The sequence below is a fragment of the Jaculus jaculus genome, chromosome 2, assembly GCF_020740685.1.
Source record: "Jaculus jaculus isolate mJacJac1 chromosome 2, mJacJac1.mat.Y.cur, whole genome shotgun sequence".
NCBI classification, from domain to species: domain Eukaryota; kingdom Metazoa; phylum Chordata; class Mammalia; order Rodentia; family Dipodidae; genus Jaculus; species Jaculus jaculus.
Genome location: NC_059103.1, coordinates 170,711,330 through 170,730,904, shown reverse-complemented (window position 1 = coordinate 170,730,904; position 19,575 = coordinate 170,711,330). Strand labels below are relative to the sequence as shown.

General features: G+C 43.1%; 1 protein-coding gene across 1 annotated transcript; it reads left to right on the top strand.

The window, feature by feature from the left end:
- Positions 1-1,569: 1,569 nt before the first annotated feature.
- Fbxo43 (F-box protein 43) lies at positions 1,570-19,286 on the top strand. The gene is made up of 5 exons (XM_004662972.2): positions 1,570-1,734; positions 5,953-7,420; positions 14,356-14,458; positions 18,587-18,790; positions 18,892-19,286. The coding sequence occupies exons 2-5, from the start codon at positions 5,970-5,972 to the stop codon at positions 19,138-19,140; spliced, it is 2,007 nt and encodes a 668-aa protein (XP_004663029.2). The 5' UTR covers positions 1,570-1,734; positions 5,953-5,969; the 3' UTR covers positions 19,141-19,286.
- Positions 19,287-19,575: the final 289 nt, after the last annotated feature.

Below are 19,575 nucleotides of genomic sequence, written 5' to 3'. Positions count from 1 at the left end.
CACTGTAAACAAACTCCAGATGCATACACCATCTTGTGCATCTTGTTTTACATGGGTCCTGGGGAATCAACCTCTCCAGTCCTTAGGCTTTGCAGGCAAGTAAATGCCTTAACTGCTGGGCCATCTCTCCAGCCCAGTTTTTTGTTTGTTGAGATAGAGTCATACTATGATTGTCCTGGCTGGCCTGAAACCTGTTGTATAGACCAGGGTGGCCTTGAGTTTATGTGGATCCTGATGTTTCTGCTTCCTGAGTTGGAGAAATTACAGGTGTGTGACATAGTGTGATTCCCCCACCCCCATTTACAAGATCTATTTGTTCAGTGTAGAAACTCGAGAAGAAAATACAAGCAAAAAAAAAAAAAAAAACCACTTAAAAATCATAATCTTGGGGGCTGGAGAGATGGCTTAGCGGTTAAGCGCTTGCCTGTGAAGCCTAAGGACCTCGGTTCGAGGCTTGATTCCCCAGGACCCACGTTAGCCAGATGCACAAGGGGGCGCACGCATCCACAGTTCATTTGCAGTGGCTGGAGGCCCTGGCGCGCCCATTTTATCTGCCTCTCTCTCTCTGTCACTCTTAAATAAATAAAAATGAACAAAAATTTACAAAAAATCATAATCTTGCCAAGATTAATGGCTTGCAATCCCAGCATTTTGGAGGTGGAGGCAGAAGGATCAAAAGTTCCAGGCCAACCTCTGCTACATAGTAAATTCCAGGCCAGCCTGGATTACGTGAGACATTGGTCCTGCCCCCGCCCCCCAAACATAATCTCGTCCAAATATACAGTAACAAAGTCGTTTTCTTCTCCTGCGTGTGTACGTATGTATGTATACACACCCCTAGCATCCATGGGGTCATTCATTCCATGTGTCAGCTGCATTCCCACCCCCACAGCCTGGGGGAAAACACCAAAGGTCAGGCATTGGGGTCTAGTGTCCTGTCCCCTTCCGGGTCTCTCTGCAGAGAGGCCCGGAGAGGAGGCTGAGCTGGGCTTGGTGGGCGGGCGGGTGGCCGAGAGCGACCCGAGGCTGCTCGGGGCGGTTGCTGAGCGCGGGCGGTTCAAACGGAAGGAGGGAAAGGGCGGCGGTTGCCATAGCGGGCGTCCCGGGCCCGGGGCCGCGTGTCCGCGTGTCCGCGCGGCCGGCGTCCAGGTGCGCGCGAGGCGGCGCAGGTGTGCCCGCTGGGCGGCCGCGAGCGTGCGTGCCTGCGTGCGCGCGCCGACCCCGGCCCTCGGCCCTCGGCCCCCGGCGCCCGGTGCTCGCAGCCGCCCGCCCGGCCCGGCTCGCGGGGAGGTCCCGCGAGCGACGACGTCCGAGAGACCGTTACCCGCCGCTGGGCCACGGCGCCGAGGCTCACCCTGCCGATCCGGGACCAGCCCCAGAACTTGGGGAGTCCACTCGCTTCCAAGACCCGGCGGCAGGAAACGAGGCCGTGGCAGGGTCTTCGGTGGGGGGGATTCCGCGCCCCCACCCGCAATCCTCCACCGCGCGCCGGGCGGGCGCAAGTTCGGGAATGGCTTAGGCCTTCTCCAGCGCCAGGGACGAGTCCCCCCCCCAAGCGTGCGCCCCGAGTCCCCCTTCCACCCCCCTAAGGCGCCGGTGCACGATGCAGCTAATTGTTTAAAGGTCTCTTTCTCTCCTTAAGAGGCATTCCTTTTAGAGGCCAGGATGAGAGGTTTTCTTGTTTGGAAGCCCACCTAACTTTGGCATACCTAAGAGTTCAAGATTTTACTGATGGTAAGATTCAACCCTCCTCCCCCCACCCCACTTTTAGTGATGAAGGAAATTCGGTTTTGGTCCCGCCAAATATGCACTTTATTCTCTGATTTTTAATAGGCGTCTTTAAGAGTCTTTCTAGATACGTGTCCTGGGCCCTTTACCGGGAGGATGGTTTTTGCACGGGAGCATCAGAGATAGTATGTCTGACCCATCAACGAACGGTTGAGAGTAAAATGAGTCAGGCAGTATGTGTTGTGAGTGAATAATTTTAAAAGGTAAGTTTTGAAGCAGACATCTTGATGAAATTTATGATAGGAGACGTAGCCTGTGGATTTTAGGGGAGGGGATTACTATCAGTGCCCCTACGAGTAAGAATTTGCCGCTCATTTCCCAAATTCTAGGGTGGTGAGACCCCTAGTGTTGAAGGAGCAGAATAGTTAAACTCTGGAAGTTACTTGACCTGTTTTAACCAAACTGAGAACTAATAAAATGATTTACAGGAGGTAAAGATTCATGAGTGGGGATGTAATTTGAAAACAGAATTTAATATTTACTTTACGAAGTGAAACTTTATTTAAAAGTAGAGAGCCGGGCGTGGTGGCGCACACCTTTAATCCCAGCACTCGGGAGGCTGAGATAAGAGTGGCTCCGAGTTCGAGGCCAGCCTGAGTTTACCTAGTGAATTACAGGTCAGCGTGAGCTTGAGCGGCACCCTACCTTAAAAAACAAAAACAACAACAAATAGAAAGGAAGCCGGGCGTGGTGGCGCACGCCTTTAATGCCAGCACTCGGGAGGCAGAGGTAGGAGGATCGCCTGAGACTACACAGTCAATTCCAGGTCAGTCTGGGTTAGAGAGAGACCCTGCCTCGAAAAACCAAAAATAAAAAATAAGAAAGGCTCTCAAGGAAAAAATGAAAAGAACACCTGATCAAGCGTGGGCTTCTCAAGCACCAGAATCGCCATAATTTGAACATTTGAAAGCAAAAAATGTTTTAAATTCTAATGCAAATTATGGAAAGCAAAGTTTAATTATCTTGGCTCTTGAGCATGTGTAGTTAGCAATGATCACAAAAGGGTCATTTGATGTCAGAGTTATCAAAAAGGAATAGAAGTTTAAACGGTTAAAAATGATCTTCTAACAATTCATTATTCCATAAAAGAAATAATTTTGTGTTTAGTGTAGCAATTTGCTTTTGGAACATGCCATTTACTCTCATACTTAACTGATATAACATAGACATGTGTGTATACATATTACTATCATCCCATTACAGACAACTAAAATAAATTTTCTCAGGGCCTGTTAATGGAGAAAAATTGCCTTGAAGAATATTTTCAAGGAATGAAGCTCTTTGAATTACCTGGAGAAAATTTTTTAAAGCCCAATGACATTTCTTATATTAGTTACATTTAAGATTCAACTCAGAAGCCAGGTGTGGGGGTGCATGCCTATAATCCCAGCTTCAAGAAGGTTAAGAGTGAGCTGAGAGATGGCTCAGCAGTTAAAAGAGCTTGCTTAAGGAAGCCGAGAAGTAGGAGGATCTTGAGTTTGAGGCCTGCCTGGGCTATATACTGAGATCATGTCTCAAAAAGTAATTTAAAAGCTGGGCGTGGTAGTGCACGCCTTTAATCCCAGCACTCTGGAGGCAGAGGTAGGAGGATCACTGTGAGTTCAAGACCACCCTGAGACTCCATAGTGAATCCCAGGTCAGCTGGGGCTAGAGTGAGACCCTACCTGGAAAATCCAAAAAAAAAAAAGTAATTTAAGCCAGGCATGGTGGTGCATGCCTTCAATCCCAGCACTTGGGAGGCAGAGATAGATGGATGGCCTTGAGTTCGAGGCCACCCTGAGACTACATAGAGAATTCTAAGTTAGCCTAGGCTAGAGTGAGGCCCTACCTTGACTCCCCCCCACCAAAAAAAAAAGTAATTTAAGTTTCTATAAAGTGGGAATGTGATAATTGCAAAATTTAAGGAGTTAAATATTTCCTAGTGTTCTTTCTTACTCCTGTCACAGCAGATCAAGTATTCTTTAAGTAATTGATTTTAATTCCTTATTTGCACCTTCAGGAACACTATGAAAGGGGTTTTCCTATAAATAGTTATTGTATAATCTATTATCTGGGATTCTAAGCCTTTAGTGTGGGACCTTGTATCGTGAACTATTTAGAAACTGAGACATGAATAACAAGAACCTGTCAAGGGCTGGTGAGTTGGCTCAGTGTTTAAAGGTACTTGCTTTCAAAGGCTGCTGGCCTGGGTTCAACTCTCCAGTACCTACATAAAGCCAGACACAAAAAGTGGCAAATCAATCTACCTGACTAATGTCGGCCTCAAAACAACTAAAAATATGTATCTTTGTTAAAACCACAAAGCAAAAACTACATATATGTGGTTTTTTGAATCAGGGTCTCATTTTAGTCCAGCCTGACCTGAAACCCACTTGGTAGCCCAGGCAAACCTCAAACTCATGGAATCTGCCTATCTCAGCCTCCTGAGTGCTAGGGTTAAAGAAGCACACCACCATCCCTAGTATAAAGTAAAATATTTTTAAAATAAGGCTGTTAGATTGGTTTTAAGTAGGTCAAGATATATTTGTGATGGTTAGTCAAGTAATTGAATATTCATAATCTGAAATTCTTGGTTTTATAGCAAAAAGTTGTTTTAGTGGAATACATGTCATTATATTATAGAGAATTAAAAATATTTTATTTATTTACAAGAGAGAGAGAGAGAATGAGTAAGAGCATGCCAAGGCCTCTCTCATGACAGACAAACTCCAGACGCATGCACCACCATATGCATCTGTCCTTAAGTGGGTACTGGGGAATCAGACATAGGCCAGCAGGCTTTGCAAACAAGAGCTTTAACCACTGAGCAATCTCTCCAGCCCAGGAGTTATTTTTTATTTTTTAAATTTAAATTTTATTTTGCTTATTTGGTTACAAGAGAGAGCGAAGCAGATAGAAAGATTCAGTGCACTGGGGCCTTAAGCCACTGCAAATGAATTCCAAACACTTGTGCCACCTTGCACATCTGGCTCATGTGGGTACTGGAGAATTACACCTGTGTCCTTAGGCTTCACAGGCAAGTACCTTAACCACTAAGCCATCTCTTCAGCTCTTCAGCCCAAGAGTTTTTTTTTTTTTTTTTTTTTCAAGGTAGGGTCTCACTCTAGCCCAGGCTGACCTGGAATTCACCATGTAGTCTCTGGCTGGCCTCGAACTTTTGGCAGTCCTCCTACTTCTGCCTTCTAAATGCTGGGATTAAAGGTACGCACCACCACACCCGGCTCCAAGAGTTATTTATTTATTTATTTTTATTTTTGTTTTGTTTTTCGAGGTAGGGTCTCACTCTAGCTCAAGCTGACCTGAAATTCACTATGTAGTCTCAGGGTGGCCCATAATTTATGGTAATCCTTTTATCTCAGCCTCGAGTGCTGGGATTAAAGGTGTGTGCCACCATGTCCAGCCTAAGAGTTTGGTGTTTGTTTTTTTTTTTGTTTGTTTTGTTTTGTTTTTTGGTTTTTGGATGGGGTCTCACTCTGGCCCAGGCTGACCTCCTGGAATTCACTATATAGTCTCAGGGTGGTCACAGCACTCCTCCTACCTCTGCCTCGTGAGTGCTGGGATTAAAGGCATGTGCCACCATGCCCAGCTCTAAGAGTTATTTTTTAATTAATTTATTTATTTGAAAGAGAGAGAGAGAAAGATTCTAGGGCCCTTTAGCATTGCAAATGGACTCCAGATGTATGCACCACTTTGTGCATTTGGCTTTATGTGAGTCCTAGGGAGTCAAACCCCAGGCCATCAGGCATTGCAATATAGCATCTTTTAAGTGCTGAGCTATCTCCCCAGCCCTTATTTTATAATCCTATTATTTGTACTCAAATATTTTTTGTTGTTTTTTTCAAGGTAGGGTCTTGTTCTAGCCCAAGCTGAGGTGGAATTCACCATGTAGTCTCAGGCTGGCCTCAAGATCATGGCAGTCCTCCTACCTCTTCCTCCTAAATGCTGGGATTAAAGGCATGTGCACCACGCCTGGCTCTCAAATATTTTTTTGAGACAGGTTCTCTCTCTAGCCCAGGCTGGCTTCAAAGTCATAGTAATCCTCCTAACCTCAGCCTCCCAAGTGCTGGAACTGAAGGTGTGAACACCATGCCCAGCTTCAAATAATGTATTTTGATATAAGTTGTTTCATTTCAAAGGAAGAATAAATTTGTTTTCACTTCATAGAAACAGAGAGTTTGAAGATGTCTCGAAGGTATCCAGGTCAAGTTAGCCATGGTAGAGGGAGGAAAGCAGAATCGCCTGCCATTAATGTCAAGCACTCCAGCGTCAGAGAGTTTTGTTCCACATCATCTTTTCAAGATAGTGGCCATCATGAGTTGTCAGAATCTCGCAGCTTTGACAATAAAGAATTCATTGGGAAGAACGAAAAAGAGCCAACATTAATCTATGAGCACCTTGAAACATCAGGCCCTGGCTTAACAAAGCCTTTGGAATCTCCCGCTCAAAGAAATGTGTTCGTCTCTCCTAGGAAGGGAAAGGATCAAAGCCCAGAACTTTGTGACACTCCTAAAATCAGAAGAAAAAGATGTTTACTGCGCAGAAGGTTGGACTTATCTTTCCCTGTTCTTAAGGGGGATTTGGAATCACACGGCAGTTCTCTGGACAGTGGTGCTAGCCAAGTTCTTAACGTAGAAAAACATAGTCCAAGCAGTGCTTCAGGTTTTCCAAGGCAAAATAATTTTAACCTGTTAGTAAGTAGCACTATAAAAACAGAGGAAGTGATTTCCAACAGTCAAAACAAAAGGCTAAATTTTTCTGAGAGCAAGACTTCAACAATTGATGACTGCAAAGATGACTGTGGCTTATTTGAAGTTGAGTGTATATCTCCAATTCGGGGCAATAGTTTTAAAGATTCTATCACACATGACTTCAGTGATAGCAGTTTAAGTGTTAACGATGAAAATACACATGGTGAACTCCTGAGCTCCGTTGGTAGTGGGACGACCTATGGAACAGATGAGAACGTATTTGTGACTCCAGTAAGTAATCTTGTAGCAAAAATTAACTTTAATGCAAGCCAAACACTTTCTCCTCCTTCTGCAGTCAGAGGCAATATTTCAACACCCGAAGACAGTGGCTTTAGCTCACTGAGCTGGGATAAATCAGAAGATTCTCTCTCTGACCAGGAGGGTTCTTTTCAAGAACTACTTCAGAAACACAAGGGGACCCCCAGAGCGGGGGATACGATAAAAAAGCCAAGGCATCTTGGAAGGTCGAGAAGACTGTCCACTCTTCGGGAGCAAGGCTCACAGTCAGAGACAGAGGAGGACAAGGAGACTCTCCATGCCAGCGCTGACACCTTGGGCGTCTCTGAGAGTCAGCTGAGCAGTGCTACAAAGAGTGAGGTTTTGACTGTGAGCTTTGAGAACTTGTCAAGGACTCCAGCTCTGCAGTTAGTGCATGAGCTCTTCATGCAAAGCAAAAGGAAAAGATTCCAGCAAAAGGATGCCCATGAATTCCTAGAGGAAAGCGATGAGGGGAAAATAGCTATACTGCAGTGTGTTCTCGCAGGACTGATTGGCAAGAAGATGGGTATAGAACAGCTGGACATCTTAACAGAGTTAAAGTATAGAAATTTGAAACATATTCTAGCTATGATTCTAGATTCCTTGACCGCAGAGAGTTTATACAGGTAAGGAAAGTTATTTAGGAAATAAAGCTTTTGTCATTTATTTGTGAGAGAGAGAGAGGCATATAGACAGAATGGGTGTGCCAGGGCCTCCAGCCACTTCAAACAAACTCCAGACACATGCGCTGCCTTGTACATCTCGCTTACTTGGGTCCTTGGGGTATCAAACCTGGGTCCTTTGGCTTTGCAAGTGCCTTAACCACTGAGCTGTCTCTCCAGCCCTTGTCTTTTTGTTTTTAAAGCAGAGGGTCCTGTGGATTTTCCATTTTAATTGTTTATTATTTACATTGTCTGTGCGTATGCACGTATGTGTATAGGTTCACATGCCCCAGTAAATGTGTGAGGATCAGAGGACAAGTCTCTGCTCCACCTTTGAGTCAGGGTCTCTTGCTGCTGACATGAACTGCCAGGTAGCAAAGACTGGCCGGCCCCCACGCAAGCTTCAGATTCTCCTGGTTCTCCTTCTCTCTGTCTAGGCTTATTGGGATCACAGATGCACATGCCACTTTTCATCTGGCTTTCTGAGGGTGCTGTGGATCTGAACCCAGATTTGAAAGCAAGTGCTTTTAACAGCTAATCCATACCCCCAGCCTGCTTTTCATTTGTTTGAAGTTGGAAAGTTTTTCTATGACTTGGATAGTTGTCTTTTTGTTTGTTTGTTTGTTTTTGGAGGTAGGGTTTCCCTCTAGTCCAGGCTGACTCTGTATACTCAGGGTGCCCTTGACCTCACAGCAATCCTCCTACCTATGCCTCCAGAGGGCTGGGATTAAAGGTGAGCATCACCATAGCCAGCATCCCCCCTTTTTTTGGAGGGAGAATCTCACTCTAGCCCAGGCTGACCAGGAATTTATTCTGTAGTCTCTGGCTGGCCTCAAACTCACAGGGGTCCTCATACCTCAGCCTCCAATTTCTGTGACTAAAGGCCTAATGGCATGTGCTACTGCTCCAGCTAAGTTGTCCGAGGTTTTTGTTTGTTTGTTTTATAAACCAGTCACACGTGGTCATGCACGCCTTTTTTTTTTTCATTTTCATTTATTTATTTATTTATTTGAGAGTGACAGAGAATGAGAGAGAGAAAGAGGCAGATAAGAGAGAGAGAGAGAATGGGCAAGCCAGAGCCTCCAGCCACTGCAAGTGAACTCCAGATGCGTGCACCCCCTTGTGCATCTGGCTAACGTGGGTCCTAGGGAATTGAGCCTCGAACCGGGGTCCTTAGGCTTCACAGGCAAGCGCTCAACCGCTAAGCCATCTCTCCAGCCCCTGTTTGTTTGTTTTTTGTTTTTGTTTTTCGAGGTAAGGTCTCACTCTGGCCCAGGCTGACCTGGAATTCACTATGGAGTCTCAGGGTGGCCTCGAACTCACGGTGATCCTCCTATCTCTGTCCCCCGAATGCTGGGATTAAAGGCATGCACCATCATACCTGGCTTAGTTGTTCGAGTTTTTAATTTGTTTTGTGTTTTATATCTTTGGTTGTCTTGTATCAGAGGTATTTAAGTGACTTTCCCAGTAGAAGCAACTAGTATAGTTCCTTCTATTTAAAAGCAAAAATATAAGGTGGGCCTGATGGCATAGGGCTTATAAGCACAACTATTTAGGAAGCTGAGGCAGGAGAATTTCCTTGAACTCAAGGTTAGCCTGGGGCACATAGTGAGTTCAAAGTTAGTCTGGGGCTGGAGAGATGGCTTAGCAGTTAAGGCGCTTGCCTGCAAAGCCTAAGGATCCATGTTTGACTCTCCAGTTTCCATGTAAGCCAGACACACAAGGTGACACAAGCACGCAAGTTCACACATGTGCACAAGGTGGCACCCACACAAGTGTCTGGAGTTCAGTTACAGTGGCTGGAGGCGCTAGTGTGCCAATTCTCTCTCTCTCTCTCTCTCTCTCATTAAAAAAAAAAAAAAAAGGTCAGTCTATTGGGCTTACCCCCAAAAAGCTAGTCTGAACTACATGGCAAGACTATGTCTCAAATGAAAAAAAAATCAAGAGGTAATTTAAAAACGTTTTTATTGACAGATTTCATAAATATACACAACATACCATGAAGCAAATTTTAAAATTTTATTTCTTTGTGTGACAGCATCTATCTCATGTAGCCCAAGCTGGCCTTGAACTTTCTATCTACTCGAGGGTAACCTTGAACTCCTTGATGTTTCTGTCTGTACTCACCAAGTGATGGGATTACAGGCTTATGCCACCACTCTTTTTTTTTTTTTAATATTCTAATATAAACTATTTAATATTGTTTTTAAGTACTTGTCTGGTTTGCTAAAAATGAGTACAATGAGTAAAAACAGGAAAAGTTTTCATGTTTTCAGTATCCACAATACCAGGTAAAATCTCCCTTTCTCTGAGTGGTGATGGTATCTTGTATAGATACCAGGATTTTAGCCAATACAGTTCTTTAGCCAATATAGAATTGCAAGCAAATTCAGTCTAAGATTAAAGAATCAGCCTTGTTAACTTTAAAGCTTCAATCTGCACCTCAGTTGAAAGCTCTTCTCTCTCAGTTCCTTCCACCCATCCTCAGTGCAGGTTATTTGGAAGCTGTGTGGGATTAGTCTTTATGCCACCACTCTTGAGAAAACAACTGATTTTTCTCTTTGAGGCAGGATCTCTCTCTAGCCCAGGCTGAGGCTAGCTGCAGACACAGTTTGTCATCCTACCTCACCCTCCCAAGTGCTGGTATTAAAGACATGAGCACCATGCCCATCTTAATTCTGCAGGTTTTTAAATGATTTATTCAAGAGTTCGCTTCCTGGGGCCGAGGAGAAGGCTCAGTAAGTAGTGTTTGCTATGCAAACATGAAGACTGGTTTTGGATCCCCAAAACCCACATACATGCCAGGTGGGCATGGTGGTCATCAGAAATCACAGAGCATAGGACAGGCTCACTAACTAGACTATATAATAAAGTCAGCAAGCTGTGGGCATGAGAGACTCTGACTCAGTAAAATACAGAGGTGAGTGGTGGAGGAAGACACCCAGTGTCAGCCTCTGACCTTCACATGCACACCCTCATGCATGTGTGCCCGCATGCATACACACACACACACACACCTCACCCCTCCATCCCGAACATGTTCAACTTTCTAGGTCCCATGTAAGCCAGGCACACAAGGCGATGCAAGTGTGCAAGGTCGTACATGCACACAAGGTGGTACAAGCGTCTGGAATTTGATTACAGTGCCTACAGGCCCTGGTGTACCAACTATTTTACTTTTTCTCTCTATCTTGCTCTCACATTAAAAAAAAAAAAAAAAAAAAAGGCCAGTCTGTTGGGCTTGTCTCAAAAATGTTTTTTTTCTTTTTTTGAGAGCCTTTAATCCCAACACTTGGGAGGCTGAGCTAGGAAGATCACCATGAGTTCAAGGCCAACCTGGGCTAGAGTGAGACCCTGTGTCCAAAAGAATTTGTATGTGGTGTATGCATTCTTGTGCAGGTGTGCATGCCTGTGTGCACACGTGGAGTGCAGAGGAAGACATCAGATGTCCTCTGTCACCCTTCCACTTTATTTCCTTGAGACAGGCACACCTGGCTTTTTACATGCGTGTGAGGGGTTGAGCTCAGGGCCTCATGCTTGCACAAGTGCTCTTACACACCAAGACTGTCCCAGCTCCAGAATGTGATTATTTTTTGTGTTTCTTTTGAGGTAGGGTCTCACTCTAGCCCAGGCTGACCTGGAATTCACTATGTAGTCTCAGGGTGGCCTTGAACTCATGGGGATCCTCCTACCTCTGCCTCCTGAGTGCTGGGATTAAAGGCATGTACCACCACACCTGGCTAGAAATGCTAGTTTTATTTTTTTTTTTCAAGGTAGGGTCTTGCTCTAGCTCAGGCTGGAATTCACTATGTAGTCTCAGAGTGACCTTGAACTCATGGTGATTTCTCTACCTCTGCCTCCTGAGAGCTGGGATTAAAGGCATGCACCACCATGCCTGGTTAAAGATGCTATTTCTTATATGTTTGAGTACCTGAATATGGACTAGTTACAAAGTTGGATGATAATTTAAGGTGCTCACTGTGTGAGTAATTGATATCTGGTCATATTTCAGCAATGTCTTCTGCATACTCTCCACACATAGCATATTTGTACTGCAGAATCTGACACTCTAACCACTTTACTAATGCGAGGGGTGGTGAACAAATGGAAGTTGTGGAAAATAGCCAATGTTATCATTTGCTTCCCTTTAATGGATGAGTTTTACCTATTTCTCTCCTTTGAAATGTGACATATACGTACTGTCTTAGAGGGGATGGCACCTGTAGCGACCATAAAATGTAGTAGTGTTGACAACTCAAGCATTACCTTGGTCCTGCATTGTCAGTACCTTCTGTTAATGTTTTCAGGCTTCTGGCCTTATTCTTTAAGTTATAAAATTAAAACAGAGGCAGGAGAGGGCTGGAGAGATGGCTTAGCTGTTAAGGTGCATGCTTGTAAAGCCTAAGGACTCAGGTTCGATTCTCTAGGTCCCACGTAAGCCAGATGCACATAGTGGCCCACATGTCTGGAGTTTGTTTGCAGTGGCTAGAAGTCCTGGCATGCCCATTCTTGCTGTCTCTCTCACCCCCCCCCTTCTCTCTGACTGTAATAAATAAATAAAAATAAAATCTTAAAAAAATAGAGGTAGGGGAGATAGCTCAGCAATTAAAAGGTGCTTGCTTCCAAAGCCTGTGGGCCCAGGTTCAGTTTCCCAGCACCCATGTAAAGCCAGATGCACACAGTGGCACATGCATCCAGAGTTTCGTTTGTAGTGGAAAGAGGCCCTGGCATGCCCATACTCTCCAGCTCTCTCTTTTTAAAAATAATATTTAATGTACCAATTTTTTAAAAATCTGGCTTTACATTGGCACTAAGGAATCAAAGCCAGCTGTCAGGTTTTGCAAACAAGGGCCTTTAACCACTGAGCCATCTTTCAGTCTCCCTCTGTCTCTTAAATAAAATTAACTGGACAGGGGGCTGAAGAGATGGCTCAGTGGTTAAGGTGCTTGCTTACAAAGCCTGAGGGCTGTAGTTCCATCCCCAGTTACCCACGTAAAGCCAGATGCACAAATTGGCACATGCATCTGGAGTTCCTTTGCAGTGGCTAGAGGCCCTGATGTACCCATTCTCTCTCTCTCTCAAATAAAAACAAATTATTTAAATTTTTCTTTAAAAAAATTAGCTGAGCATGGTGGCGTACAACTTTAATCCCAGCATTCAGGAGGCAGAAATAGGAGGATCGCCATGAGTTCAAGGCCACCCTTAAAATACATAGAGAATTCCAGGTAAGCCTGGGCTAGAGCAAGACCCTACCTTGAAAATTTTTTTTAAAAAGTGTTAAAAAATTAAAAATTGGGCTGGAGAGATGGCTTAGCGGTTAAGTGCTTGCCTGTGAAGCCTAAGGACCCTGGTTCGAGGCTCAGTTCCCCAGGTCCCACGTTAGCCAGATGCACAAGGGGGTGCATGCATCTGGAGTTCGTTTGCAGAGGCTGGGAGCCCTGGCGCGCCCGTTCTCTCTCTCTCCGTCTTTCTCTCTGTGTCTGTCTCTCTCAAATAAATAAAAATTAAAGAAAAAAGAAAAGAACTTTAAAAAAAAAATTAAAAATTAGGGGCTGGAGAGATGGTGCAGTGGTTAAAAGGCACTTGTTTGCAAAGCCAAATGACCCAGGTTCAATTTCCCAGTACTCGCCCAAAGCCAGATGCACAAAGTGGCACATGCATCTGTAGTTTACAGAGGTTGTAAGCCCTGGCATGCTTATTTTCTTGCTCTCTTTCTCTTTCTCTCCCTGTCTCATAAATATTTTTTAAAAAAAATAGGCCAAGAGTGGTGGTGCACATTTTAATCCTAGCACTTGGGAGGCCGAAGTATGAGGAAAGCCGTGAGTTCAAGGCCAGCCTGAGACTACATAGTGAATTCCATGTCAGCCTGGGCTAGAGTGAGACCCTACCTCAAAAAACAAAGGCTGGGGCTAGAGAGATGGCTTAGCAGTTAAGGTGCTTGTTTGCAAAGCCTAAGAACTCATGTTCAAATCTCCAGGTCCCACATAAACCAGATCTACAATGATGCAAGAATGCAATGCAAAGGGGCACATGCATCTGGAGTTTGTTTGCAGTGGCTGAAAGCCCTGGCATGCCCATTCTGTCTCTGCCTCTTTCACACACACACACACACACATATATATGCAAAAATAAATAGTAAAAATTATAGAATAAAAACATAGAACAATATGGGATATGGGGCGTGGGAGATGGCTCAGCAGTTAAGAGGACTTTCTTGCAAAGCCTGCCATCCCAGGTTCAATTTTCCATGTAAAACCTCACCCACAAAGTGGCATACATGTCTGTATTTTGTATGCAGTGGCAGGAGGCCCCAGCATGCTCATTCTCTCTCTTTTTCCCTGTCAAGTAAATAATTTTTTTTTTTTTAAACAGTAGAGGGATGGAGAGATGGCTTAGTAGTTAAGGATTTGTTTGAAAAGCCAAAGGACCTTGGTTCCATTCCCCAGGAAGGACCCACGTAAGCCAGATGCACAAGGTGACATGTGTTTGGAGTTTGTTTTCAGTGGTTGGAGGCCCTGGCACACCCATTCTCTCCCTCCCTCCCTCCCTGTCTCACTCTCTCAAATAAATGAATTAAATAAAATTAAAAATAAAAAACAATAGGGGGCTGGAGAGATGGCATTGTGTGAGCTACTATGCCTGGATCATGTTGGCTTTCAATGACCATTTTAAAAATAGTAATCTGTCAAAATAATGCCACCATATCCTAACATTTTAATAGAAATTCTTTCATAGAATGAATCAGTTTGAAACAATGAGCTGATCATATCCTATTGTTAGTGTAAATTTAGGTTACATTTACTATCCATACTATTTAAAACAAGTATTTATTATTAATTGCTCTATATGAAAAGTATAATCTTTTGGAATACAACAGAAGATTAATATTTTTGTTTTAGTGTTTGGAAAGTCAGCAGAAATTGGCGTGAAATTATTGCTCAAGATAAAAAAGCAAATCAGAGGAGGAAATATTATATCACACAACTGACAGCAAATTCTGAGGTAATGTATATAATGCAGTTCTGAAATGTATTTCTATAAATATCTAATGATTCCAGGCAACCTAATTTTTTTTTTGTCTTTTTGAGGTAGGGTCTCTCTAGCCCAGGCTGACCTGGAATTCACTATGAAGTTTCAGGCTGGCCTCGAACTCCTCTGTCTCCCAAGTGCTGGGATTAAAGTCGTGCGCCACCACACCTGGCTCTCTTATCCTTCAACTTTTTCCATTTAACTTTCATTCACTCATAAACTTCACTTTTTCTAAACTTTATAGAAAGTGGAATATAGTTGGGTTTTGTTGCTTGTTGACAGCATTTGAACGCCATTGATTTGCTGGATCCTCTTCATAATTGGAAACCCTTGTAGTATTTAACAAATATTTTTATTTATTCATGAGAGAGAGAGAGAGAGAGAGAAAAGGAGGGAGAGAAGGAGTGAGTATGATTGCTCCAGGGCCTCTTGCTGCTGTAAACGAACTCCAGGTATTTGTGCTGCTTTGTGCATTTGGGGTTTCATGAGTGCTGAGGAATCAAACTGAGGCTGGCAGGCTTCACAAGGAAGCAATTTGTTTGTCTTTAACCTCTGAGTCATCTCCCCACCAACCCTACTTTTTTTTTTTTGGTTGTTTTGTTTTTTCAAGGCAGAGTCTTCCTGTAGCCCAAGCTGACCAGGAAGTGAACGCTGTAGCTAGCCCCAGGCTGGCCAGTGCTGGGATTGAAGACCTGCACCCCCACTCCTTGCTTACTTGTAGCATTTTTATTTTAGTTTTTTTTAATGTCATGTTATGCTTATGTTATTTTGGTATTTTATTTTTATATTTTACTTTATTTTGTTTTGTGTTCTTCAAGACAAGGTCTCACTATAGCCCAGGCTGACCTAGAATTCACTGTGTAGTCCCAGAATGGCCTCAAACTCACAGTAATTTACCTACCTCTGCCTCCTGAGTGCTGGAAATAAAGGTATGTACCACCTAGTTTTTTATACTTTTTGTTACATGTTTAAAAAATGTTTTATTTATTTTGAGAGAGAAAGAGGCAGATAGAATGGTTATGCAAGGGCCTCCAGCCACTGCAAATGAACTCCAGACGCATGCACCACCTTGTACATCTGGCTTATGTGGGTAATGGGGAATCAAACCTGGGCCCTTAGGCTTCACATGCAAGCACCTTAACCACTAAGCAATCTCTCCGGCCCACTTGTATGTATTTTTCTGGTGTGTGTTCTCCAGTGGTCTGGAATGCTCTTGTCAAGAATGCTCTAGAAGTACTGCAACTAAACAGAAGGTTGAAAGTGTAGGGTGAGGGGGTGTCCTAAGTTCTCTCCAGTCCTATTTAGTGACATATATATATATTGCATTATATATGTAATATATGTATTTGCAAACACACACAGAGAGATAGAAAGAGAGAGACAGAAACAGAGACAGGGAGAGAATAGGTATTACGGCTTCTTACTGCTGCAAATGAACTCCAAATGGATGAGCCACTTTGTGCATCTTCCCAGCCCTTAAAAAAGCTTTTTCTTTGTTTTGTTTTTCAAGGTAGGGTCTCATTCTAGCCCAGGCTGACCTGGAACTCACTTTGTAGATACACATACAAAAACTGCCACCACCATACATACTGTACCTGTGCAAAAAAAATTAACAACATAAGCAAATCTCTTTTTAAATTTATTTTTTATTTTTTTTTTATTTGAGAGAAAAAGAAGTAGAGAGAGAGAGATAGAATGGGTGTGCGAGGGCTATAAACAGATTTCTAATTTGATTTAATATAATTGAGATGAAGCATGGCAATCCTCCTACCTCAGCCTCCCAAGTGCTGGGATTAAAAGTGTGTGCAACCATGCCTGGTTTGTTCCCTCCCTCCCTCCCTCCCTCCCTCCCCCCTCCCTCCCTCCCTCCCTTCTTTCCTACCTTCCCTTCTTTCTTCCTTGTGTATGCCAGGGTCTCTTGCTGCTGCAAACAAATACTCATTTGGCTTTACATGAGTGGCTAGGGAATTGAACCTGGGCCAGTAGGTTTTGCAAGTAAATAACTTTAACCACCGAGCAGTCTCCCCAGTCCTCCAGTCCTGATTTATGTGGTCCTGGGGATCAAACTGAGCTATATCCCCAGCTCGCTCTTCTCTCTTTTCCCTCTTCCATTGTTAGATCCCTCTCTTTTCTTTCCTTCTCTTTCTCTTTGCCTGTCCTCTCTCCTCCCCTTTCCTTCTCCTCCTCTGCACCATGCACATCAATTGCATCAAGGTGCAGTGACTATTTCAGTAGGCTCTTGGATCATGGGCATAGCTTAGGCTCAAACCCTGAGTCCTTGAGTAAATTTGCTGTTCAGCTGCATCCATTCTAAGTCTGAAGGCCAACACATGCTCATCATTCATATGCATATGTTTTAAAACTATTAATTACCCAATTTTTCATAACCCACTAACTGTGTTTCCTATATTTTTTCTACTATAATTTCTTGTGTTTTAGCTCTCCCCAGTTAGAAGTCAGTTACATGCAAAGGAGTTGGTCAAAGGAGAGGACACACAATTACATTGGCACATATAAAGAAATTCACTCATAGTACATTGTATTCTAATAGCTAATTAAGTCTATGGCCATGCCACCTTGAACCACCCAATCTCATGTAATAGTTGGTTACGAATGCCAGTTTCTTTTAAAGAGATATTATTTCTTTTCCATTACCAGCCATAACAAGTAGAAGGCTATAAAGATTACTTGTTGGAAATACTTCCTATTTTTAATTATTTTTTCCCAATTTTTTTTTTTTTTTTTTTTGAGGTAGGGTCTAACCCTAGCCCAGGTTGACCTGGAATTCACTATGGAGTCTCAGGGTAGCCTCCTACCTCTGCCTCCTGAGTGCTGGGATTAAAGATGTGTGCCACCACGCCCGACTATTTTTTCTCAATTTTATTGAGGTTTAATTGACAAAGACATTGTATATTTTTATTGTTCAATGTAATTAACATACATTTTAAAAAGGTTTCGATTTATATATTTTTAACTTATTTGCAAGCAGAGAAAGACAGAGGAAGAAGAAAGGGAGAGAGAGAATGGGTGCATCAGGGCCTCATGCCACTGTAAACCAATGCCAGACATATGCACCACTTTGTGCATCTGGCTTCACATGAATACTTGGGGAATCGAACCCAAGTTGTCAGGTTTTGAAAGCAAACACCTATAACTGCTGATCCATCTCTTCAATCCCAATTGACATATGTTTAACTGGATATTTGAATAATCCACATCAAATGAGTGATGATTTTTATTCATTTTAAAATATCAAAGCTGGGGCCTAGGGATATGGCTCAGCAGTTAAAATGTGCCTGTTTGCAAAGCCTGCAGCTCTGGACTCAAATCTCCAATACCCAAATATAAAGACAGATGCACAAAGAAAGGTACAAACATCATGGCAAGAGGCCGTGGTGTGCCCATCTTTTCTCTCACACACACTCTATTTGCAAATATTTTTTTAAAAAATCAATGCTGTTTAAAGCAACTATAAAAATGAATCAGTACCAGATCTTTGCAAAAATCAACCTAAGACATTGGTTTTATTGTATAAAACAGCCTTATTCTTATTCCAATATTTGGATAAGGTAAGAAGCCTTCGAAGAATTCCACAGTAGGCTTTCAAATATCCCATAGAAAACTTTAAAAAGGTTCACCTCTTACCCTCCTCATACCCCTTTCCCCCACAAAATCCACCTCTTTTTGGCTTAAAAACATGACTTGCAGGCCCAGAACTTTTGGCCACCTACATCGTTAAAGCAAGTTTTACTGGAGCACAGACCCTAATTTTCCTGCTGTTTCTATGGTACCACAATTGAGTAGCTGTAACTACATGATCTAAAAAGTCTGAAATATATACTATCTAACTCTTTTCAAAGTTTGCTAAATCACGGCTTTGGAAAATGAAATTGACCACATAAACTGAAAACTGACATTTATCGCTTTCTTTCTACATTTCTCTGACTTAAATATTAGATGAGACAAGACTCCCTCCCTCCAAAGAGATGGTCTAGGGAGTCAATCCTGCTTGCATAAATCCATGCTCATCAGAAAGCTGTCTGTCCTATCTTGGAAGGTTTTGGCTGTCTCAAGGTTGTCTGTCCTTGTCTTTTTCCACAGGGGGCTCTGCTTAATGTCCAGGATGCCTCCACCCGGCTCCACCTCCTAAATCGCTCAGCCTTGCGATCAGTGCAAGCACAGGCTCGGGCGCCCGCTCCTCAGAAAGAGCAAAGTCCAACCCTCTCTCCTTGGGGAGAAGTGTTGACACCTGGAGCTTGCTCTTCCATTGCCCACTCAGGCAGTAAGCAGGAACGGTTTGTTAGGGTAAGTATTTGCCATAAACGAATAGAAGCATTTACAGAGCTTGAAATACAGCGCCTCGGCACGCGACACAGGAGAATTCAGTGTGTGCGCTTTCACTGCAGGTCGCCAGAACTCTGTTTACTGATGAAGCCTTGAAACCTTGCCCAAGGTGCCAATCCCCAGCCAGGTACCAGCCTTACAAGAAAAGGGGCCTGTGCAGCCGCAAAGCCTGTGGCTTTGACTTTTGTGTGTCATGTCTGTGCGCTTATCATGGCTCCGAAGATTGTAGCAAAGGAACAGCAAAGCCAAGAAACAGCAAAGGCGCGCTCCCAGGAAGTGCCCAAAGCAAACGGAATTTAAGACGCCTCTGAAGAGACTGAAGGAAACACCCCCCCATTGATGTTTTGTCTGACTTGAAATTATGACTATTCTGAATACATGCAATCTTCCCATTAATGACAGATGATGATTAATTCCCTGTTTTGTATCTATTATAATCCATGTATACTTTCTTAAAGTGACGGGTTTTGAAAAAATTTTATTTTCCTATGCTTTTTACCCATTTTAAATAACTTGATGTTTTAAATAAAGAATGTTCAGGGTTATTGTATATTATTGTATTTTACTGTTTGCTATAACACATTCAATTTGTGCATTTATTCAACTGTGTTGAAATGTTCTTCAATCATTTTAAGAAATGGTTTTCCAAATAATATGAAAATTTTGAACTTGAGACTAATATACTTGAAGATTTAGACAATGAATACTAATAAACTGTTCTCAGAAGTTCCATAATTGTACTGCGT

Excerpts from the sequence above, each read along its gene's own strand:
- Fbxo43 (XM_004662972.2), top strand. The coding sequence starts at position 5,970 with ATGTCTCGAAGGTATCCAGGTCAAGTTAGCCATGGTAGAGGGAGGAAA. Across the intron at positions 7,421-14,355 it reads ACCGCAGAGAGTTTATACAG|TGTTTGGAAAGTCAGCAGAA; the intron begins GTAAGGAAAGTT and ends TTTTTGTTTTAG. Across the intron at positions 18,791-18,891 it reads AGCAGGAACGGTTTGTTAGG|GTCGCCAGAACTCTGTTTAC; the intron begins GTAAGTATTTGC and ends CTTTCACTGCAG.